Here is a 24,632-nt window from a genome sequence, read left to right as displayed (position 1 = left end):
TTCATGCCTAATAACACACACTGAGATATATGTGGACACTATCATGTCCTATATCACCTCTGAAAGCTTATGTAAAGAGAAACTGTAAACTCCTCTCTCAGAAGACTACTCGAACTGAGAGGGGGACATGAAGCCTTTATTATCACCACACATACATTACAGCACAGTTGAATTCTTTTCTTCGCATATCCCAGCTGAGGAAGTTGGGGTCAGAGTGCAGGGGCAGCTATGATACAGCGCCCCTGGAGCAGAGAGGGTTAAGGGCCTTGCTCAATTGCCCAGCAGTGGAGCTTGGTGGTGCTGGGGCTTGATCCTCCAATCAACAACCCAGAGCCTTAACCACTTGAGCCACCACTGCCTACTGTTTATTACAGAATTACTGTAATAATTCTTAAAGCAAGTCACCATATCAACAATTATTGACTCTTAATTCTTCAGAAACTACACATTTTATTTACCAAGAATATGTAGATCCCCTGCTGTACAAGTCCCCTAATATTGTGTTGGTCCTCCTTTTGCAGCCAAAACAGCCCTGACCCATCGAGGCATGGGCACCACTAGATCCCTGAAGGTGTGCTGTGGAATCTGCCACCAAGATGTTAGCAGCAGTTCTTTTAAGTCCTCTAAGTTGTGAGACTTAAAGAATACATTTGATAGATACTGACCACTGCAGACCGGGAACACACCACAAGAGCTGCAGTTTTGGAGATGCTCTGATCCAGTCATCTAGAGATCACAGTTTGGCCCTTCATCAAACTCACTCAAATCCTTACGCTTGTCCATTTTCCCTGCTTCTAACACATCAACTTTGAGGACCAAATGTTGACTTGCTGCCTAATATATCCCACCCACTAACAGGTGCCATGATGAGGAGATCACTTCACCTGTCAGTGCTCATTATAGGTGTATTACAACAAGTGCATTAATATAAACCTATGACTTACAGATGGGTTACAGAGCTAGAGCTACAGTTATAGAAAATTAATCAAAACCTGCTAACCAGTGAGATGCAAAACTTCAACAGTGAGTGTATTACTCTCACTGGGATTTGCATGGATTGGGTCGTTGTGTAAACACACAAAAACAATCATGATGATCAGAGTATCTAATAAAGCTATTACAGATTACAAGCTCCATCATAAGACGCAGTCCAGAGGACATTCAACCCCCATGGCATGCTGAAACCTTCAATTTCATTTAATAGACTTATATACAGCATATGGCCTGTTTCTTCTTCTATTATCCCTTTATACGACATGCTGAATGCTTCATTCTGATTGGTCAGCAGCTCTGACAATAGTTCCAGCTACCAGGTAAATCACAGGTTAATAATCAGATGAAAAAGTTATTGTTTCTATGGTAACAATGTACACAATGCTCTATGATGCATGATTGTTTATATGGTGAAGTTTCCAGTATCAGGAGAAATAGGAAAAAAAAGGGAAAGGTCTTCAGAAGAGAGGAGTTTGCGCTTTATGGTTTTCTCTTTGCGTTTACTTTTTGTCTTAGAGAGAGAGAGAGGGAGAGAGAGAGAGAGATTAAAAAAGACAGACATGTTAGAGATAACAGGAACTATATTTTTTGCATGATATGGAACACTTAATGGAAAAATAAACAGATAAACAATTTGGCAAGCCGTGATTATTTTATTGCTGTGGTATAAGAGGAATAAAACACTTCACTTTCCAGGTGGGAACTCCACTTTATTTCTCTAACAGCACATACCAAGCGTTTTATTCCTCACAGCTGAACTATACATGAGTATGTGATGTTACCCAACTCTATTGTTTGTGTTTTCCACTTGATCTTTTTGCCAGTTTTCATTGCAGACCATGTAAACAACTCCAACACTGTAAACAACACCTACGACTGTGTAGCACAACTTTCCTCAAGCGCTCCATCCCCAAATCCGTCCCAGGCAGTATAGTTTCCATTTCAATAGCAGAGAGGGGTTTTTTTGGGGGGGGGTCTGTGAATGTTTTTTCGAGTGTGTCGTAAAATATATTAATGCTAAAAAAAACTTTTCCCTATTGCTGAGGCCCATTGAGAGAGCCTGCTGTCCGCTGCATGGCCAGTTTAACACAAAGAGGGTGAAACGGGCCAGAAAACGCTATTGTCCTCCATTCATTTCCTCTTCAATACCAGATTAAACCGCTCGATGGGGGAAAGGGGACAGGAGGAGATGGACGAGGACGGCTGCTTGGAATCAGTCTGGTAAAAAAAAAAAAAGAAAAAAAAAAGAAGAAGAAGTGTTGTGGTAGAAGAGAAATATTTGTGGTGGAAAAGCAAACACACAGACCACATGAATTTCATCATGTCTAAACATCACACACTGCTAAATACTGATCCTGCTTTAGAGCATGAACTTACTGGACACACAGTAGTACAATCTCTCTCTCTCTCTCTCTCTCTCTGTTTTGGGAGCATTTTCAAACAACTCTATGGTCACTTTTCTCTCTCTTCTATCTCTCTGACTCTCTCTCTCTCTCTCTTCTATCTCGCTGTCTCTCTCTCTCTCTCTCTCTCTCTGTTTTGGGAGCATTTTCAAACAACTCTATGGTCACTTTTCTCTCCCTTCTATCTCTCTCTCTCTCTCTCTCTCTCTCTCTCTCTCTCTTTCTCTTCTATCTCTCTGACTCTCTCTCTCTCTTTCTCTTCTATCTCGCTGACTCTCTCTCTCTCTCTCTCTCTCTCTCTCTCTCTGTTTTGGGAGCATTTTCAAACAACCCTCCGGTCACTTTTCCTAAACCTAATTACATCTGATCACCATGGTGACCGTGTTCATTTTTGATATTTCAATTGTTTTAAAACTCCAGTGTTCCGCGTGCATGTAAGCTCGAGACTGCCCCCCCCCAAAAAAACAGTGTTGTTATGGAAACGAGTCCCCCTTTGCGACCAATCGTAAAACAGAATGCGTAACGGGGAAAGGGGGAGAGACAGGGGGTTCTTTCTTCTTTCTTTCTTCTCTCTCTCTCTCTCTCTCTCTCTCACTCACTCCCCCCCCCCTCTCTCTCTCCGTCACGAGAGACGCGGTGAAAGTGAAAATTCGAGCGGATCTTCACCACAGACAGAAGTGGATTACGGCGGTTTGCGATGCTCCCCGAAGCGGTAAAGTGGATCTAATCTAACTTCTAAACTTTTAACCTGTTAAAAAGTTTTGTGGACGCTCAGGAAGTCGTTTCTATGGTAACCACTTTTAAGGAACTCTGGGCTAAAAGATTCGCCCTATCCGGCAATGACCTCTTCGCATTTTTTACAAGCCGGTTTATTTTTCCATTATAACTGCGTTCAGTCCTGCGCGTGAAGACGGAAGGAGTTTATAACTTCCACACTCTGAGTGATAAATGTGGACCGGAAGTGAGTGTGTGAAACGCAACCCATAGCGCGGGAGCATGGGGACCTGGCGTGGCCTCGCAGCGTTCCTCTTGTCTTTCGCGGTGGCCCTGAACGCCGAGCCCGCGTGCTGGCAGGCCGTGCTCCGGTGCCACGAGGAGCGCGAGTGTGAGCTCGCCTACACGCAGTACGTGGTCGCGTGCGACGGGAACATACGTGGCGCGCTGCACCGCTGCCCGAGTCACTGCATCAGTGCGCTCGTGAGACTAAACCAGACCGCCCGCGGTCCGGACCTGGAGACGTGCGACTGCGGAGTCGATCCGGAGTGCCGGCGCGCAAAGCGAGCCATTGAACCGTGTCTGCCGCGCACGCACGCTCGCGAAGCCGGTGGTATCGGGTGCACGGAGGCACGGAGGCGGTGCGACGAGGACGCCGTGTGCCGCGCGGCTCTGTCCGCGTACCTGGGGCTCTGCGGGCAGCTGTTCAACGGGAGGAAGTGCCCGGCGCGGTGCAGGGGCACCATCGAGCAGCTGCGCCTGCTGCCAGACGGAGCCCTGCTCGAGCGGTGTGTGTGCGACGGCCTGGAGCGGGCCTTCTGCGAGATGGTCAAGGACAACATGAGCCGCCTGTGCGCGCTCTCGGACCGTGGGCGCGTCCCCGATCAGGATGTCCCGGACGACGCCTACGAGGACGAGGAGTACGAGTTCAAACTGGAGCGCGACATGGACACGGGCGCCGTGGTTTCGCCTTCACGTGCTTGGCGTTCCTCGAGCCATCTGGCCCTGTTCCTGGGGTCACTCGCGGTGACCTTTCTCGGGGTTTGACCCGAGCAAAAGCTCTTCTGCCTCTGCCCAGAGCATACTAACTCAGTGCATGATACAGATACGAACACTGCGATGATATGCATTGCGGTATATCAGTGAACCCTTTAGGTCCATGGTTAGTGATGGGCCTGCATTATTCTTACTGGGATTTGCATGTACATAAAACACTCCTGATGACCACAGTACCAGATAAAGCTATTATGGATGAATTACACAGCATATGTACCACCAAAGGCCAGTAATAATGCAAAATAACAACTCACTATTGATATCGTGAAGGCTTGACTTCCTTGTGGATTTTGTTAACTACTTTCTTGCAGAAATATAAGAAATCCTGGACCACTATCAGAACTGACCCAGAGCCTTCAGTAGCTGATATGACTGGAGAGAGAATAAAAAACACAAGCCACTCTATTCTGTCTTTCTCTTACTTTCTCTCTGTCCTTGTTTGGTCAGTTTACATCCGAGTACTTCCTGAAGTGTGTCTTTTTTTTCTTTCTTTTTTATTTAAGCAAGACTTAGGACAAACAGAGAACTCGTGTGCCGTGTGTTTGCGTACCCCTCTTTACCCTGTTTGCTCATTGTTGGGATGATTATACTTCAAATATTTGCAGTGGACAGCCAGAGAAAAGAGCAGCTTTCAGGATCGAGTTGTTAAATTAAGTGGAGAGGCTCTTCACAGGCTAATAAATATCCCCCTCCACTCACTGTCTATTCTCTCTCTCTTTCTCTCTCTCTGTCTCTCTCTGTGTCTCACTTTCTGTCTGTCTGTCTCGCCTCAGCTCAATGAATCATCCCCCGGGGTGACCCCTTTCCTCTCTCCCTCTTTCCTTTCTCTTTTTACTCCTTCCCTCCCCCCCAAACTTAGAGGAAATACTTGATCTCTCTTTCTCTTTCTTTTGCTCTCTCTCTCTCTCTCTCTCTCTCTCTCTCTCTCTTTCAGTTCTGAGTTGAGCCTTTGTTTCTGGTATAAAGTGGATTTCTGTTGCACAACTGTCATGTAAGAAGCCATTTTCTGTTTTGCTTGTGATGTATAAGAAAATATAGACCCTTGTTATGCTTTTATTTCAAAAGCAGTAGTATCTCGTTTGTTTGTAAAGTTTTTAAGTCTAGGCATGTTTGGAGAAGGCACATGAAAGAATGCTATCTTTACACATCTGCTTGTAGTCTTGAGAAAGACAAAAAGGTTTATTTCTGACCCCAAAAAGCTTTGATTTTAACTCATCAGTCTGTTTCTTTTTATTACTGAAGCTTCCTGTCACGTGCGTTTAAATCTAGAAGTAACCCGCATTAGATGCATTAACTTTGCTAGCTTGGATATTGTTAAAATAACTTTTGGTAAAATTGCCATAAACTTTCTATGTACAGAAAGCAATATATTTATATGATGTAATAAAATGTTATGTCAGATATTCATGTACTTGGCTGGTTTATATACTAAGAATATGAATATTATTACTAAATTATACTAAATTTATTTTTAATATTAAAACTACTAAAATACAGCTAAGATAAAAGCTGGGTTAGATATTCTTCACACCTTAATGCAACTGTAGCTAATATAGACAGGTGACAAATATTGGTAGATGGAATTAAAATGGATTTATGAAATAGAAAAAATGCATTTATGAGTGCATATGTATTCATCCCTTGGCTGTGAACGCCTCGAATAAGATCAATTAACCTCAGAAATCAAATAATTATTAATCGCTTAAGTGTCACATGATCTATCATATGATGTCAGTATGTTCTGAAATGTTCACCTGTACTGGAAGGCCCCTGAGTCTACCACTACACCACTAAGCAAGACCAGAGAGCTGTTGTGGAGAAGGGTTATAAGATCAGGGTTATAAAAAAAATATCCCAAACTTTGAACATCCCATGGAGCGCCATTAATGAAATGAAAAGGATACGGCATCGCTGCAAAACCTGACGAGAAGCTCCTTCACCAAAACTCAGGAGGACATTAACTGGAGACTCAACAAAGACATGAAACAAAAACAAAGATAACACTGAAGGAGCAGCAAAGCTCCATGCCATAGATGGGAATGCTGGTCCAGAGGGAATATTTTTCACCTTCAAGTAGTATAAATCATATTAAATTTAATGTAAACATAACATCAAGGGGGGGGGTACTTTTGGCACGGTATTCATTTTGCTGGCTCCACTTCACTGCAATGTCACTGCAAATCCATTCGAGGTTCTTCAGACTTTGACGAAACATTTCTTGGTCTCTTCCAGTATGACTCCAGCACCATCCACAGGGCATGAAGTCTTCACCGAAGATGAAAATTGATATGAATCATATTTTACAGCCTTCACAGTCACTAGATCTATACACAGTCGGACACCTATGGGAGATTTTTTGGAGTGATGTTCTAGACCATGTTCTCCATCACCAGTGTCAAAACACCAAGGAAAAATGACAGCGCTCTTTCCCTACAGCGAGGAATCCGTTCTGGTGGCTCGTGGTGGTCCGAAACCTTCCCAGCTCACTTTATGTTGTTTTTCCAACCCCACCCGTTTAATTTGTCACCCGTCTGTACGTATGTGCCTCTGTCATGTTTGCAGCGGTCTAAGTGATGAAGCGTGCAATACACACAAGGCAATTTTGCTGTGAAAACAATTCGGCAGAAACATCTCGGTCTCTCTGCCCCTTTGCCCTCCGCCCCTCCGGCCTGCTTCTGGGAACAAAATCAAAACAAACAAAAGCAGGAGAGCTATTCTCACTCAGGACCTGGGCCTCGGTGTCTCATTTATCTGGATGCTGGGACAGACCAATATTTCACTCTTTCCTACACACACACACACACGGCTCTAGAGCCCATGAGAAACGGCCGTTTCAGATTTTAGTGTCTCGTGGGAACAATGTTCTATTCATGACGCCGATGTCAGTGGAAGATGGATACTGTGTGTGTAGTGAGATGAGATTTTTTTTTTTCCCCCTGTTCCAAGGTTTAACCCTTTTAGCCTATAAATTGAATCTGGTTCTGGAATAAATAGAAAAGACTGGAAGGGGATTTGGAAAGTTTTTGGTAGACAAGAGAGAAAGAGAGAGAGAGAGAGAGAGAAAGAGACAAAGAGAGAGACGGAGAGAGAGAGAAACAGAAAGAGACACAGAGAGAGAAAGAGACAAAGAGAGAGAGAGACAGATAGACACAGAAAGAGAGAGAGACACACACAGAAAGAGAGAGACAGACACACAGAGAGAGAAAGAGACAAAGAGAGAGACAGAGAGAGACTGATAGACACAGAAAAAGAGACAGACACAGAGAGACAAAGAGACACAGAAAGACAGAGAGACACAGAAAGAGAGAGACAGAGACAAAGAGACACAGACAGAGAGAAAAAAGACACAGAAAGAGAGAGAGAGACAGACAAAGAGAGAGACTGATAGACACAGAAAAAGAGAGACAGACACAGAGAGAGACTGATAGACACAGAAAGAGAGAGAGAGACACACAGAAAGAGAGAGAGAGAGAGAGAGGATTGTGTAAGTAAAAGAGTTATAGCTTTTTAAGAATGAAAAGGGAGGGAAAAAATTCAATAGTCAGGTTCAATTCAGCCAATTCACACACACACACACACACACACACACACACACAAAACCCATGTGAACAGCATTTGCAGAAAGATTCATTTATTTCTGCTGTAATCAAGCATTCAATAAATTATTACAGCACAAAAATATTATAAAAAGGCCTCAACAAAACCATTCATACATTTCCACTACAACACTCCAGTGCTTCAGGTGATCTTTCTACCAGTTTCAAGGTTTCACTGCGGCAATCACCGATCTGAAGTGTTAACCAGCGGCGTATGAGGAGGGCAGAGAAAACACGAAGGAACTCAATGTGTGGCGGAGTAAAAGTAAATGTCAGAGCAGAAGGAACAGGGAGGAAACCACATGGTTTCGGAGCTACGTACACCACCACACAGCGCACTCATTATGTGGATGGGCTGCGGTGAACCCCACTGCACTGAGGGGAGAGGAGGGGTGTGTGTGTGCGTGTGTGTGTGTGTGTTAAAGCAAAGCAATACAGCGTGAATGGAAAAGTGTACTTTGTTTACTTCAATACAGTAGAGATGCAGATTTGTGGTTTTTCTTTCGGTTTTCAGGATCAGGACATTTAGAATTCCCTATGTTACAAACTAGAGGAAAAATCACATACAGTACAGTATTGTGGAAATAATCCGTATACATTTCACTCTAATCCACTACTACACGTCTACACAGTAACGAGGCAGCAGCCTGGGTTCGAGTCGGTCAGTCAGTCTCGCAGGGATTCAGTCAGATTGTCTCGGATCTGGACTGCACCATCATGGCACCGATCTGGTCATGTGATGTGTCCGATGAGTCTGAATGGTCCCATGGCTACTGCAAGCAACAGGCTGTGTGACACAAAACACCAAAGACTCCATTATTATACTTTATAGAATTTATGCAAATATTTTAGGTCTAATGCAATCGGACATGAGCGCTTATGACACTTTATAACACCACAATTCTCAGCTCTGATCAGGTCACAAGATGTTGATTAATTTTCTAGAACAGCAGCGCTGACCGCAGGTTCAAGTGTAATTCAAATCACAGGTGTACACCAATCAGGCATAACATTATGACCACCGACAGGTGACGTGAATAAGACCTCATCATGGCACCTGTTAGTGGGTGGGATATATTAGGCAGCAAGTCAACATTTTGTCCTCAAAGTTGATGTGTTAGAAGCAGGAGAAAAGGACAAGCGTAAGGATTTGAACGAGTTTGATGAAGGGACAAATTGTGATGGCGGACAGACGACTGGATCAGAGCATCTCCAAAACTGCAGCTCTTGTGGGGTGTTCCCGGTCTGCAGTGGTCAGTATCTATCAAAAGTTCCATGGAGGCTCCACCTCGCAACTTACAGGATTTGCTGCTACCATCTTGGTGCCAGAAACCACAGCACACCTTCAGGGATCTAGTGGAGTCCATGCCTCGACGGGTCAGGGCTGTTTGGGCAGCAAAAAGGGGGACTACCATGATATTAGACAGGTGGTCATAATGTTATAGCTGATCGGCATATATTTGAACCCACTGTTGTTTCTATAGCAACAACTCATTAATAGAAACTTGTATGAATAAGGCACAAAATACCAGACAAATAAAAACTAATGGGAAAAGATGAGTCTCCAGTGCCCGGGCTTTGTAACAATCAGAAGTAAAGCTGTTTATTCAAGTTTTTTGAAACAGGAAAGTCTTTAGGATATTTGTGTAACACCCGACCCACAAAAATGTGTGTACGCTCTGACACTTCTTTGTGTGTGTGTGTGTGTGTGTGTGTGTGTAAGCAGGACAGTGATGTTATATAAACTCTTCAATGTGGCGTACTTACACGTTCGCACAGATTCAGCAACTGGATCTTTATCCAACGAGACATCTGTCTGGGTTTCTCGGATCTACACACACACACACACAAACACACACACACACACACACACAAAGATACCAGCGATTTAACCCCTTAATCTCTTGGTTTATTGTTTACTCAATAAAGTTATATGGATTTTATATGGAACAGAAACCAATGTAGCTCAAACTGGACTTTCTGGAAAGCGTATCTTTACCTTGATCTGTTTTTTAAGGTACTCGGCTCTACTCATCAAATTCTTGATCTGCAATGTAAAACAGCACACGTTTATTTTCACGGGTCACGTGACCATCCCTGATTACATACTGTGGGAAAATCAGTAATAGGATTATGCCTTACTGGAAACACATCATGATCTTCATAACAATTCCAGTTATTCTTCTGTAACGGCATGTCCCAATGTCTTTTCCCCTCCTTCCACCAAATAAATTTATACTTTTATGATGTTACTGTCGGTGCTGAAAATCTTTCACTGACAGAAACATTGCGGATGTAACTTAACGCTGTCAAACCTAAACTTTCAGTAACCATGAATGAATCTTAAGGCTCTTTTAGTTATTTAAAGCTTTTAAAACATGACCATTATGTTAGATCCTGGTGATTTGTAAGGATGTTTGACACAATTACTGTGAGGGTATTACTTTACTTTTACGTTTTGGTGTATAGCGGCAAAGAGAGAGAGAGAGAGAGAGAGAGAGTGGGGTGTGTGTGTGTGCTGTTTTTGGTTAACGTGGCCGCATCTGAATTTATTTAAGGTCTCATAAAAGTTCAGATGGGAACGCTCTAAAAGCCACACTTTCTTTCATCATCCGTCTTTCGCTTTCCTCCTCCATACGCCGCTTCTGTGTTGAACAGAAACATGTTTGTGTTGCATTTTGCAGTCTCTAAACCTAGACACAATCAAACTAATGAAACTTCGCTGCCTCCCGGCTCCAGTCTCAAAACAAATAAAGCGAAGGTAATAACTGGTGCGGTTTCTACAAAAGAAAGGTGGAATTAGAACATCTAAACACATGCTAATATTCTGCGTCAGAGCTGCACGGCGTCTCTGACTCACACCGACGTGGCCTGAAGTGATTCGGGGCTTCTTATACTGACGCTACAAGCCGGAGATTTTAACAGGAACACCCGTAAGAGTGCACGTTTATTCAGTTAGCTGATCACGAGGCAGGGGCGCAATTCATAAAATCGTACAGGTCAGGAGGTTCACTTAATTGAACAGAATGGATGTGATCTCAGTGACTTTGTGGCACTGCTTCTGGTGCCAGATGGGCTGGTTTAAGGATTTCACAAATGACAGATCTCCTGAAATTTTCCCACACAATCTCGAATTTATACAGAATATGGGCAAAAATCTTTTTCCAGTCTGAAAGATTCCTGTTCCTGTGTGTTCTGCTCACCGCCGTTGTAAGGAGCGGTTATGTCGGGTACTGTAGATCTTCTGGTCAGCTCTGTCTATTCTCTTCTAACTGAGACACGAGGTGTTTCAGCTTCAGCGTATAATCTACCGCTCACTGGATGAACTCGAGCGACTGTTGTGTGTGAAAAGTGCTTTCCAAAATACTCGAGCCGACAACTTTGTCACTATCAATGTCAATCTCACTGAGATCATGTTTTCCCACATTCTGCAGTTTAACGTTAACGTTAGACGTGGATCCGCATGATTGTACGTACCGCACTGCTGCCAAATGATCGGCTGATTAGCATGAATACGTACGTGTTCTTATTAAAATGACAAGTGGGTGTATTATGTCATCTGATTGACAGAACAGTACATCGTAACTCACCTCGTTATGGAGCAGCTCCCTCCTGCGGCCTTGAGGCTCGGCTGCGTGGACAAAAAGAGAGAGGATCATCACTGTTACACGATTCTAATCAGATCAGTCCTCCACGTCTACGTCACCGGCATCTTAATAAAATGCAACTCATTGCTTCTTGATTCTCCTCTTGATTGTAAACAGTGTTAACAAGGTTTGGGATCCATCATGGTCTTATTTAAAAGCCACAGTGCTAACTGATACCCAACTCGTTACTGCCAACATTTTTTGCTGGAATTATTCCTTTTTGCGTATGCTGATTCTGTGGGTTTGGGTGGTCTCGGGGTGCTGTGCAGCTCATTTTGTGCTCTGGGCCGTTGGCTCAAGCTCAGTGTACACTCAGAGATAACAGTTTTCATTTGTTTCCAGTATTTAATAACAGTGTGAGTGGAAGAGAGTAGAGCTGAATGGGATCCAGATGGCAGAGCAGCGGTACCACACACACACTGCCCTGGCACCGACACGGCCTGGCTCCCTCCTTACCACTCTCACACACATCTGCTTTTTAACTCTCTCTCTCTCTCTCCTTTTTCCACAATCACTTTCTGAATCTTTTCTATTTAACCTCTGCATCTTTCTCTGCTCTCCGTCTATTCCAGCTCCTTGTCTCACTTTCTCTACATCTCTCTTTTATTCTCTGGTTTCTGTTTTTATCCTCTGTGTTTCTCCTCCTCCTCCTTCTCCATCTGTCGTTACTTTTAGGACCAGCTCCAGCATGAGGTCATCAGGCAGAGTTGAACACTATAATAACAGCCTGCACAGGAAATTAATCAATCTTCCTGACAATGTGTTCATTCAAAAGCTTAAAGTGGAGGGTTACACGACTCGCTCAGGGGTAATTAACCAATCTCAAGCTCCGCTCTATGGTTTAGAGTGTCCAGTCATGGCTTAGCAAACAACTGTACTGTCGCTATGTTGAGCAGGTATCTTAAAGACTGATTTAAAAGCGGAATTTATGGTCAAAAGATTCACCGATCAGGCATAACATTATGACCACCTGTCTAATATTGTGTTGGTCCCCCCTTTTACTGCCAAAACAGTGACTCCTCTAGATCCATGAAGGTGTGCTGTGGTATCTGGCACCAAGATATTAGCAGCAGATTCTTTAAAGGACTTACAGAACTTAAAGGATACCTTTTGATAGATACTGACCACTGCAGACCTGGAACACACCACAAGAGCTGCAGTGTTGGAGATGCTCTGATCCAGTGGTCTAGCCATCACAATTTGGCCCTTGACAAACTCGCTCAAATCCTAACACTTGTCCATTTTTCCTGCTTCTAACACATCAACTTTGAGGACAAAATGTTGACTTGCTGCCTAATATATCCCACCCACTAACAGGTGCCATGATGAGGAGATCATCAGTCTTATTCACGTCACCTCTCAGTGGTCATAATGTTATGGCTGATCTGTGTAAATCTGACCTAAACTGACACCCTGACAGAGTAGAGGGCGTTTTATCAAAGAAATAGTGAGCTTTGGATCAGTCTGTGTGGTTGTGCTAATCTTCCCCATACCTAAACATAACCAGTCACGTCTGTCAGCTAAGAGCTGGTTAATTGCTAATAGAAACAAAATAGAAAAATACAAAAACATATATGCAAACTACGCTACCTTATCTAGTGTTATACCGATTGTTCAGCTAAACCTAATGAAAAAATCGCCTCACAACCTTCAGTCGTAATAACGTCTTTCCATCGGTTACGAGATCTGTGAGGAATTCACTAAGCAAGAAAGGATGATGATCCTTCCAATGGAGAGATCTCTTTACCAGACGTGTTTTTTTTCCCGTCCGTCTGCGTGACTTGGTGTGCGTGTTCAGAAGCAGCGACATTCACTCGATGGCATGTCAGAGCCCAAACATCCCTGACCGTTTGGATTCCAAGTCAGGAACTGTAAAATGTTTAGTGATTTCATGTGCAGTGATGTTAAACAGACTGATGAGCTCTGTTTATATTTACAACGTTCCAGTGTCATCACGACTGTCATAAACTGTGTCTCAAATCCAGAACTCAGTCTTTACTTTTAGTAGTATTTATAATGGAGAAAATTTGGAAAAGGGATGGGTTCTTTAATTCAAACATTTAATATAATAGGAAAACCAGTATTCAATAACAATGTAGAATAGTAGATGAGTATTTCTGAAACACAGAGTTAGCTTGTTCAGTTAGAGATGGTGCTATACTGCCTCCATTGTTTATGATGGCATTACCCCATACAGAAGTGTAGTGTAAATTTGTACGCATGTGCACAAGCAGCCCTTGATACAACTGCAAGATATGCATGAATGTTTAAAGGATGGAACTCTAGCAAATATACATGCTGTGAATCAACCCTATATAAATCAGGCATAACATTATGAGCAGTGACAGGTGAAGTGAATAACACTGAGTACCTCATCATGGCACCTGTATTACAGGCAAGAGATGATGAGAGTCCTCTTTTAGCAGGATAATGCGCCGTGCCACAAAGCAAAAATGGTTCAGGAATGGTTTGATGAGCACAACGAGTTTGAGGTGTTGGCCTCCAAACTCCCCCCATCTCAATCCAATCGAGCATCACTGGACAAACAAGTCCGATCAATGGAGACCCCACCTCACAACTTATATTAATTAAAGGCTCTGCTGCTAACATCTTGGTGCCAAACACCACAGCACACCTTCAGAGATCTGGTGGAGTCCATGTCTCATTGGGTCAGGGCTGTTTTGGCAGCAGAAGGGGGACCGAGACAATATTAGGCAGGTGGTCATAATGTTATGGCTGATCAGTGTATATTTATTATTGTCAGAACTTCAATCTCTGGAATCATGTTAACAGAGACTTAATGCTGTAACATAATCAAGGAGTCAAATTCAATTCCCTAAGTACATGAAGCATCTCCTTTCAGCTTCTACTGGAAATCTTTCTGATCTCCAAAATAACATGGTAATAGCTTGTGGTTGTCGCTTTACTCAAACAGCAACAGTAGCCATGCATAAGCAGGGTTTAGGTTCAGTCAGTTCCCTGGAGAACGTCATTGTAAGCTACAGAAAGTGAGGTTCTTACCAGCCAGAGCCAGCAGCAGCTCTCCCAGACTCTGCTGATACATATCCAGCGTTTCGTAGTCCTCTACCCCACTCGCCTCCTGTACGATGCAGCAGGTTAGACGTACAGTACCCACAATGCACCATGACAGAAACGATTTATAATGCCCAAACACAGAGCTTCACCTTCGCGACAGCAGCAGCAGCTAAATCCAGAGCGGCGAGTAAGCGTGGATGATCCCGAGCCATTTCTGACAGAGAGAATAAAGACAATTAGGCAGAAAGTTAGACCCGTGACCGGGACTAAATGTCAAGAATAAAGCCATTTTCTGTTCATTCTGAGAGAGCTGCCATAACAGCGGAGAATCACTGCTCATATTTTCCACGTCGGATTCAATTCAGTTCAAAAACCCGCTCACTGATTCCAGACTTTTGTGTTTATCGGGAGATCAGTGTGTGTGCTTTTTACTGGAGAGATGAAATATTATTTACCTCTTAATATGTCCCGGGCTGACTGGGTGTTCTCAAAGCTGATCTTGTTGTCTGAAGCCACCAGCACTTTCAGTTCTTCAGCTCGAGACACATACTGATTGACCTGTAAAAATAAAAAATCTTAAATGATCCTTTATCATCCTTGCAACAGCAACGTAAGCATGAAAACAAAAACTGATAGTAAGATTTATCTCTATTTTCTCCAGAAATTTAAACACCAGCCAATTCCCATGCACCAGTCAGCTCTCCTGTGTCATATTAATTGGTCATAGGATGAAGACTAACATGTGCTTCCTGTGAGACCACACCAAGCGTGAATCTACCAGTCTGGAGGGCAGCGTAACACACTGTGAGGAAAGCACAACTACCCTCTTCCGCATACAAGAACTCACAGATGTCGATGATTGGCTAGTGTTGCTGTGATTGACAGGGTTGAGTGAGTTTAGCCCCTCCCACCCAGACAGCATATTCAATTTTATTACATTCTCCTGGACTGCTTTCAGCCAAGGACTGGAATCTCCTTGAGAGCCTAAAGGAATTTTTCTTTACGTTTGTTTTTCACTCAAATGGAAAAAAGTAGTCTCAGGAGTAACGCTGCTGTCAAAACACGGCATTTAGTGTCGGTTACACTGAGCATGGGGGGCATGAGGACATACGTCATGCTTTACTCACCTTTTGTCTCAGAGCCTCTTTCCTCTGTCTGTCTGTTTCATCTGAGGAAAAAAATTAACCTCAATTCGGACCGACCCTCTGAACAATTCCAGAAATATACACTGACCAGGCATAACAGTATGACCACCCGGGCACCCTGACTGCTTTAAGCTATTTCCCAGTGGTGTTCATAAATCTGTCATATTTAGAAAGCTTATTTTGGCTTTTTTTTTTTAAATTCAGTAGATAGAAATGTGCAGCAGATGTTGACACTTTTTTGGCACAGTGTTTTCTTCACAAAGCAAATATGATACACATCCAGTTCTTAGATGACTCGGTGTTTTAGGACCAAGAAAACAAACAAATGTAACTAAAATTCTTTAGATTCAGTAGAAACAGTGCCACAATTTCCCAGTAAAGTCTACACCTGAGAAGCCAAACTGCAGGTGTGTGTGAGAGAGAGAGAGAGTTTTACAGTGAATAGCAGGCACGAAGTGCTCGAGTGCGCTGCAGTAGAGCGACAGAGCGGCAGCCTTCTCCCCCTCCTGATCCTTCTGCACCGCCCGCAGGACCAGTTCCTTCTGAGAGACACACAGAAGAAGAGAGAGAACTAACGGTGTGTTTAGCATGCTGGCACCAGTCGCGTCCAACAAGCGCTCACGCACACTTGAATGGATTTAATTACAGGACTTGTATTTACACTGAGCTGCAAACGCATAAGCAAACAAGACAAACACAGTTCGTAAAAACACCATGATCCTCAGCCAGAGTTTGTCAAGGCTCTCCAGTTGGAGCAGCCGCTGTTTCAAACAAACCCATGAGATCGTGTAAATGACTTACAGCAGACGAGAAGGACTGCTAGTGGAGGAGGCGCTTTAAAAACACACACACACACACACACACACAGCCTTTCTTTGAGATATTAAAACACACATGAACTCAACTGGTAATATCCAAACACAAACACACCCTTACCCTTTTTTTGAGATATTAACACACACATGAACTCAACTGGCAATATCCAAACACACACACACACACACAGCCTTTCTTTGAGATATTAACACACACATGATCTCAACTGGCAATATCCAAGCACGCACACACACACACACACCCTTTCTTTGAGATATTGAAACACACATGACCTCAACTGGCAATATACAAACACACACACACACAGCCTTTCTTTGAGATATTAACACACACATGATCTCAACTGGCAATATCCAAGCACGCACACACACACAAACACACACACCCTTTCTTTGAGATATTAACACACACATGATCTCAACTGGCAATATCCAAGCACGCACACACACACACACACACACACAGCCTTTCTTTGAGATATTAACACACACATGATCTCAACTGGCAATATCCAAGCACGCACACACACACACACACACACACACCCTTTCTTTGAGATATTGAAACACACATGACCTCAACTGGCAATATACAAACACACACACACACACACACACACCCTTTCTTTGAGATATTGAAACACACATGACCTCAACTGGCAATATACAAACACACACACACACACAAATGATTCTTGCTGAACAAAAATCATGCTTAATTCTCACTTTTATATATTTTTTTACATTGTAGAAAATCTAGTAGAGAGTTATGAATTTGCTCTCTCATGGTTTTCACTGCTTAAGGGTTTGTGGTTAGAAACCATTAAACCTTTAAAATGATCATATTCTGAGTAACATATCGATTGCAAAATCGTTTAATTGAAAGAAATGTCTTTTAACGTACACACACACACACACACACACACTCTCACTCTTTCTCACCGCCTTGTCTAGACTCTCAGCACTGGCCATGTGTTCCAGGTCCACAAATGGGTGCAGAAAGAACTCATCAAACGAGATGCGCGAGTCTGGATCTCTGTCCAGGAGTCTGAGCAACAAATCTCGACAGTCTCGGGATACTCTGGCACCGGGGGGCAACTACACACACACACAAAGAGAGAGAGAGACAGAGAGAGAGAGTGTAGGAGAGAGAGAGAGAGAGAGAGAGACAGAGAGAGAGAGTGTGAGAGAGAGAGAGAGAGAGAGAGAGAGAGAGAGAAAAGAAAGAGAAAATTAACTTGTAATTATCTATTTAATTTACTAAAAAAAAGAGTAATAACTGCCAGTTAAAGTTAAAAAATGGTAATAAATAATGAATAAATAAAAAAAATTCATATTTATAATAAAAAAAATTGATAGATAATGTGAACAGTACTGGAAACAAGAAAAACAGTACATACATTTATAATCAGTAAGTACAAAGGGGAGGAAGAAATAATAAAAGTTATAAAATAGTAATAAAAATAGAAATAAATAGTAATAAAAATAATAATAAATAATTTTTAAATAAATACATATTTATAATAAATAAATAGATCGATCATGTGAACAGTACAGGAAACAAGGAAAATATATATATATATATATATAATGAATAAGTATATATGGGAGAGAGAAATAGAGAGATGAATAGATATCAATTTCCCAAAACAAATAAAAAAAAAAACAATCTGCATTGTCTGAGTGATGCACGCTACAATAAATCTGCACCATATTTAACCATCCAGTGCGTCTATCTCAAACTACAATCCATTGTGTCCAGCATCTGTTCTGCTTCACTACAGAGCTTAATGCTTCAATATACTGAACTTCAACTACTAAATAGGCTCCATGCCTTTGTCTGGGTTTCATTAGGGCGAGCACGGCACATTGGTGGACCTCACAGATGATGTTTAATGCTTCTCAGTGCTCTGTATACAGCACTGAAGATCTTTTAATCTCACCTCGATGGGTTTATCGCTGCGGATTTTCTCCTCCAGTTCGGCGTAGGAGCGAGAAGCAAACGGCGCTCGGCCAAATAACGCCTCTGAGGTGGAAAACACACACACACACACACAGGTTAATATACAAGACATCTAGTCAGTTTGCATGTTTATTCAATTTCACACACACACACACACACACACAGATACCAAACACTAAGTATAATAGATTTCATTACTCATGGTTGTACCCTCAGCACTGTTTAATTCTCACTTCTGATTGGTCAGACTGAGTGGGTTTATTTTTCCATAAAAAATAAAAAAGCAGAACAACAGAACTTGGCTACTGGTGGATGATCCAAATAAACAGATTTCAAAAACACGTCGCTGTTGATAACGTGAGGTTTTCTGTGAGCAGACGTTTATTTTACATTTACAGATGGAGTCTCCAGTTCTAATCGGAGGTAAGCTTAAGAGAAAGAGAGAAAAAATAAATAAGAAGGCAAGGAAGTCGAGGAGCTGTAATAACGAAACGGATAACAGGAACTGACTTGTTTTGGATGCTTCACTGTTAAACGGGTAATAAGTATGATAAACAGAATATTGTTGGTGTTGGGAGGTTGCAGTGGTATAATTTTAGAATACGCTGTTATTCAAGAACAATTCAACAAATCATCTACCCTCACTACCCTATTGTTATTTTTTTAGACGTAATTTGCAACAGAGGATAAATATAACAAATTATATTTAAAGACGTATAATCTTTTCTTAACAATGGCATACAAAAACAACCCTGAGATCTTTCCATGAAAAAGGGCATTCAGTCCTTCCGCAGAAAGGTTTTCTGGATTTTTCCTGTTCTGCATGGTTGCTCTTTAGCAGCTCGACTAATCAGATCGGTCTGTATGGTTGATTGTGCTTTTTGTTGATACTTCCCGTAATTCCAGTCTAATTACAGGAAAGTTTGCCGCGGTTTTGTTATCCAGATCTGAAAACATGCCCAAGGCGCTCTCTCACTCTCTCTCTCACCAAAAAGGATGACCCCAACAGACCAGAGATCGACTCTGGCGTCGTACTGCCGCCGGCACACGATCTCCGGAGCCATGTAAAGAGGAGAACCTCTCAGAGAGCTCTGCTCATCCCACGGAGACATGTACTGAGCAAAGCCAAAATCTGCGCACACACACACACACACACACACACACACACACACAGAGTGAGAGATGAGTGAGGACGATAACAGGACGGTGAAAGAGAAAGTGATGAGAAAGGACAAGCTTCGGTCATGGTTGTTCCTTTGAGATTTGCTGATTAACCTTCTGATAAACATTCATGTTATATTAGACCTTCTAGTAGGCTAGAATCCAGGGCTCTGTGTAACACGGTGCCCAGGTGGATCAGTAGTTTAATGTGATTAGTAGCATATGATTCGGGTCACATGACTTCCAGAAAGTTATCTGCGTTTGGATGAATCCCAAATGGCTTCTGAACACACACAGGGCGGAGAAACTGGTGCTTCATATTATAGTATACACTGGTCTGGCATAACATTATGACCACTTGCCTAATATTGTGTTGGTCCACCTTTTGCTGCCAAAACAGCCCTGACCCATCGAGGCATGGACTCCACTAGATCCCTGAAGGTGTGCTGTGGGATCTGGTACCAAGATGTTAGCATCAGATCCTTTAAGTCCTGTAGGATGCGAGATGGCGCCCGACTTGTAGGACTTAAAGGATACTTTTGATAGATACTGACCACAAGAGCTGCAGTTTTGGAGATGCTCTGATCCAGTGGTCTAGCCATCACAATTTGGTCCTTCATCAAACTCGCTCAAATCCTTACGCTTGTCCATTTTTCCTGCTTCTAACACATCAACTTTGAGGACAAAATGTTGACTTACTGCCTAATATATCCCACCCACTAACAGGTGCCAGGATAAGGAGATCATCAGTCTTATTCACTTCACCTCTCACTGGTTATAATTTTATGCCTGATCAGTGTACATACGGCAGTGTAACTTGTAGAAGCTATCCTAAATATTTACTGATTTAATGATGTGTGATCGTTCTCTCTCAGTAGCCGAAGCTGCGTCTTAAACGTATATGAGAACGGCAACATTTCTAATAACAATGTGAACAAACAAAATACATTATACATAAATAAAGCAGTCGTATATACGTGTCATATTTATGCCAGCAATGCCATATACTACGGTAAAGACTAAAGGTGTGTCCCAAATCACATATTTAGGGACTGGTATGTCATTGTGTACTATGAATAGTGTGTTCATACTGAAAATTTCAACAAGACTTTACAGATGACTCACATATTCAACCAAAAAAACACAAGAAGAAACAAACAGACAAGGAATGTTGGAGCTTCATGCACTTAACACTCGCAGCTTTGTGTACGTAGCAGGAGAGGGGCGGGGCTACCAGGAGCTGACACGGGACGAGAAAACATTTTCAACATGGCTGACGACACTCCGGTGTTTAAGACCTATTAGAAATTAAACATTTTAACCATCCATAGTGTTCAGCTTTGGCTAGCGGCATCACATTACGAGACGATCTTAGCCTTCTAACATTTGTGCTTTGTGCACTGGTCTGCAGTCATGTTGGAGCAGGAAGGGGTCATCCCCAAACTGTTCCCACAATGTTGGGAGCATGAAATTGTCCAAAATGTCTTGGTATGAAGCTGAAGCATTAAGAGTTCCTTTCACTGGAACAACAACACCTGAATTCAATGATTTGGAGGTGTGTCCCAAAACTTTTGGCAAGGTAGTGCATCCATCCATCCATCCATCCATCCATCCATCCATCCATCCATCCATCCATCTATCTATCTATCTATCTATCTATCTATCTATCTATCATAATGGGTTTATCCAGTTTCTGTTTCACAGGAGTTAGTGACCTGATTTCACTTCATGTTTGCAGTTTCGTTCCCTGCCCTTGTACCTGCTAGTTTCAGCACATTTCCACTCAGCAGGATGTTCTGGGGCTTCAGGTCCAGATGAGAGATGTTCCTTTCATGGAGAAACTTCAGTGCACAGGCTGGACATGCAAAAACACACACAGACACACAAAAAAAACATATATCTATATTAACCATGAGCTCTCCACAGTGAGAAAAAGTGTCTGGGACAAGAGCGCCATCTGCTGGACGATGGATTTGTCTCTCCACTGAACTTTAACTGAATTACTCCTGTGTGTTACAGCGAGCCTCACCTATCTGCTGCAGGAAGAGACGAGCCACTCGCTCGGGGAGAATCCGCCTGCTCCGGATGAAGCGTGACAGATCTCCACCGGAGCACCACTCCAGAATGAGGTAGATATTCTCATTGTCCCACTGCAACACACACACAAACACACACACCATTTACACACTTTACTGTATATGTGCACGAGTCATTTTAGATTGATAGTGTCCATCAATTTTTTCTAATTCTAATCCAAATGCTACTTTCACAACTATTAGTCCTACAAACCTTGACAATTATTTACATCCCGTCAAAACACAACATCAAATAGCTTCCTGTTCAGTAGAAGGGTATAACATGGCTCCATCGTGCACCACCGGACTGAATAAACATCAGTGTGAGTGAGTAACGCACTCTAAACAGCTCCATTATTTCCAGCGTTTAATCCATTCAGCCCACTGCGCTGAGCTCATACCACAATAATGACAAAAATAAATTCATTACGCAGCTCTAGAACCACGTCTGCTGCATTTCCTGTAGCTGTGATTGACAGCGGAGTGAACAGGAGCAGTGATGTTCACCAGAGCTGGTGTCTCATCAGACATGACGTCTTTGCATCAATCTTCTCTACCTGGAAGTCTTTGAGCTGCACGATATGAGGATGGCGCACGGTTTTCAGGATCTCGATCTCTGTCAGCAGGTTCTCCATCGACGACTTGTTCAGGCTCTTCTTGCTGACCACCTTCACAGCAACGGCTTCCCTGCCATCGGTCTAAACAAACAAACAAAAACAAATCAGACCAGCATGAGGATTATAACTGTGTAATCAGAGGACATGTAAGCTGATGCTGGACTTCACAAAGCGTGAATATATGATCTCTGTGTCTAATAAAGGCTTTTCTAGGCCTGTACTTCTCTTTTCATGAGTCAATGCTATAACACTGGTGTTTAAGCTCTATTATATTCTCACTGAATGGTAACAAGAGAGAGCTTTTACTTCCTAACCATCAATGACTATAGTTAAGAAAGTTCACATCCATTACCTATAGGATTTGTTTTGCACAATTTCTGAATTTGACACGAGGAGAATAAACACATTTTTCTCTGTCCATTCATCTTTAACGTCATTTATTTTCATTCTTGTCTTTTCTTTAATGCAGGTATACTGGCAAAAGAAAAGTAAAGAAAATGAATGCTGTGTGAAATCTCACTTCATTCTGATCTAATATCTCTAGCCATGTAACTTGTCCCTGGTCTGATGAGCTTCCTTCCGATAAATAATATAATTTTCTGCAACAGAAGCTGACACGGGTCAAGTTTATAAAAACTAGAGCCAGTTTTTTAGAAGCAGGAAAAATGGACAAGCGTAAGGATTTGAGCGAGTTTGGACCAAATTGTGATGGCTAGACCACTGGCTCAGAGCATCTCCAAAACTGCAGCTCTTGTGGGGTGTTCCCGGTCTGCAGTGGTCAGTATCTATCAAAAGTGGTCCAAGGAAGGAGCAGTGGTGAACCGGTGACAGGGTCATGGGCGGCCATTTTGGGGCCTGTGTGGTTCAGTCCAACAGACGAGCTACTTCTGCTCAAATTGCTGACGAAGTTAATGCTGGTTCTAATAGAAAGGTGTCAGAATACACAGTGCATGATGGGTCAGGGCAACAAAAGGGGGACCAACACAATGGTCATAATGTTAAGCCTGGTCAGTGTAATCAGCTTATTGATTTGTGTTTCGGTGTGTATGTGGAGCTCCTTTTTAAAACTCATTTTTAGAAATATGAGCTAATGTGTACATTGTGCCACGCCCAAACCGCAAGACGGTGTGATCAGTGTGTCCCTAAAGTCCTAAATGAACCTGAAGAGCAGCAATGAAGGAAGTCTAACAGCAAATGTTGATTAAGGAACAAGCAGCACGCTGTCCGAGCCGGACCGGCGTACGCACGGGTCACGAGAGCCAGGGCAAAGCTTTAAAGACCAGTAGGCTGGACCTGAGGAATCAGCTCAGACACTGATGTTTCTTGTGGATGAATACACACTCCAGCCTACAGAGCCGAGCGAGGTTTGAGAGGTCTGCAGAGTAGAGCAGCGAGAAGAAGAAGGGAAAGGAGATGAGGGAGGCAGTTTCTTGCACCGCCTCAGTACACGATGCAGTGTGAGGGCATTACTGCACAGATATTGTAGAGAATCTAAGATGATCACATTCCCTCTGACCTGAAAGATGTGTTTTTCTGACTCTTACTCTCAAAGTGAGATCAGTGAAATGGTCAGGATCAGCTGTTCTTCTCACCTTCCTGTAGGCTTTATACACCGTGGCGTAGGTTCCACTGCCCAGCCTCTCGGTGAGCAGAAAGTCCGAGAGCTTCGGCGGGGCAAAGCTCGAGGCCATGACTCTCCTGCGCGTGACATCAAACACCACCTGAACGGAAACAGTTAATAACAGGTCTTAATAACGTGATCATTTGTCCACACACAGATGCAGTGACACAGCAGGTTCTCCAGGTGGTATGAGGAACTGGGTTTATTTATTTATTTCAAAGTGAAACATTTATTTATTTATTTATCCTCTTGAAGTTGATCCGCACCTGAAACTCGACCTGTAAAGCCCACTCACTTTTTATACTGAAGGTTTAAATCAAGACTATTTAGAAACCTACACGTTTGTTTACGTTCGTGAATAAACAAGCACCTTAGCGTTCTCCTTACCTCTGGCTAATTTGTGTAGGTCCAGTGGCTCTAGGAGTAACTCGGGTCCAGTGTTTTCTTTCCTGCCATGTTTTGCCTGTCAGTGAAAAATGACGTAAAAAGAGAAACACCACCCCCCACAGTGCCGCCTAGAGGCGAGGGAAAGCATTGCACTGGGAGAAAAAATAAAACACACACAAACAAGCAGCGCATTCTTAAGCAAAGATTATTAAACAATAACAATAAGATTCCAGCATGCAGATATGTAATATTATCATATATCAAATTTGAATATTTCTTGCGCATGGGTTTTTGTTATTGTTAGTAGTTTACACTTACAACGTCCACGGGAGGTCGCCATAGAGACGTGGTGACGTCACACCTCCCAATAATTTATGAATAC

The 24,632-nt window shown here is 42.7% G+C and overlaps 2 protein-coding genes across 3 annotated transcripts; one reads left to right on the top strand and one right to left on the bottom strand.

Annotated features, from left to right (window-relative positions):
• Nucleotides 1–2,988: 2,988 nt before the first annotated feature.
• On the top strand, nucleotides 2,989–5,554 carry si:ch1073-459b3.2 (growth arrest-specific protein 1). The gene has a single exon (XM_058387016.1). It carries the CDS (start codon nucleotides 3,393–3,395, stop codon nucleotides 4,155–4,157), a length of 765 nt encoding a protein of 254 aa, XP_058242999.1. The 5' UTR covers nucleotides 2,989–3,392; the 3' UTR covers nucleotides 4,158–5,554.
• Nucleotides 5,555–7,780: 2,226 nt separating this feature from the next.
• On the bottom strand, nucleotides 7,781–24,367 carry ulk3 (unc-51 like kinase 3). Of its 2 annotated transcripts, XM_058388031.1 has the most exons (17): nucleotides 24,251–24,367; nucleotides 23,835–23,963; nucleotides 22,183–22,323; nucleotides 21,580–21,700; nucleotides 21,310–21,405; nucleotides 19,378–19,521; nucleotides 18,370–18,452; nucleotides 17,369–17,524; nucleotides 16,027–16,132; nucleotides 15,573–15,613; nucleotides 14,901–15,003; nucleotides 14,595–14,659; nucleotides 14,431–14,509; nucleotides 11,353–11,393; nucleotides 9,762–9,809; nucleotides 9,530–9,593; nucleotides 7,781–8,549 (listed from the first exon to the last, which is right to left on the bottom strand). In XM_058388031.1, the coding sequence occupies exons 2-17, from the start codon at nucleotides 23,931–23,933 to the stop codon at nucleotides 8,533–8,535; spliced, it is 1,404 nt and encodes a 467-aa protein (XP_058244014.1). In that variant the 5' UTR covers nucleotides 23,934–23,963; nucleotides 24,251–24,367; the 3' UTR covers nucleotides 7,781–8,532. The 2 variants fall into 2 exon arrangements, with proteins under 2 accessions (XP_058244014.1, XP_058244015.1); XM_058388032.1 differs by lacking the exon at nucleotides 19,378–19,521.
• Nucleotides 24,368–24,632: the final 265 nt, after the last annotated feature.

This window comes from Hemibagrus wyckioides, linkage group LG04 (assembly GCF_019097595.1).
Source record: "Hemibagrus wyckioides isolate EC202008001 linkage group LG04, SWU_Hwy_1.0, whole genome shotgun sequence".
Taxonomy (NCBI): Eukaryota; Metazoa; Chordata; class Actinopteri; order Siluriformes; family Bagridae; genus Hemibagrus; species Hemibagrus wyckioides.
Note: the sequence above shows the minus strand (reverse complement) of the source record. Positions and strands in the feature narration are given on the sequence as shown.

Bases quoted from the DNA above. Each gene is read 5' to 3' on its own strand.
- si:ch1073-459b3.2 (XM_058387016.1), top strand. From the start codon at position 3,393: ATGGGGACCTGGCGTGGCCTCGCAGCGTTCCTCTTGTCTTTCGCGGTG.
- ulk3 (XM_058388031.1), bottom strand. From the start codon at position 23,933: ATGGCCTCGAGCTTTGCCCCGCCGAAGCTCTCGGACTTTCTGCTCACC. The intron at 19,522-21,309 runs GTACAAGGGCAG...GTGTGTGCGCAG, and splicing joins AAATGTGCTGAAACTAGCAG to ATTTTGGCTTTGCTCAGTAC. The intron at 11,394-14,430 runs GTAAGAACCTCA...TTGTCCACGCAG, and splicing joins GCTGCTGCTGGCTCTGGCTG to CCGAGCCTCAAGGCCGCAGG.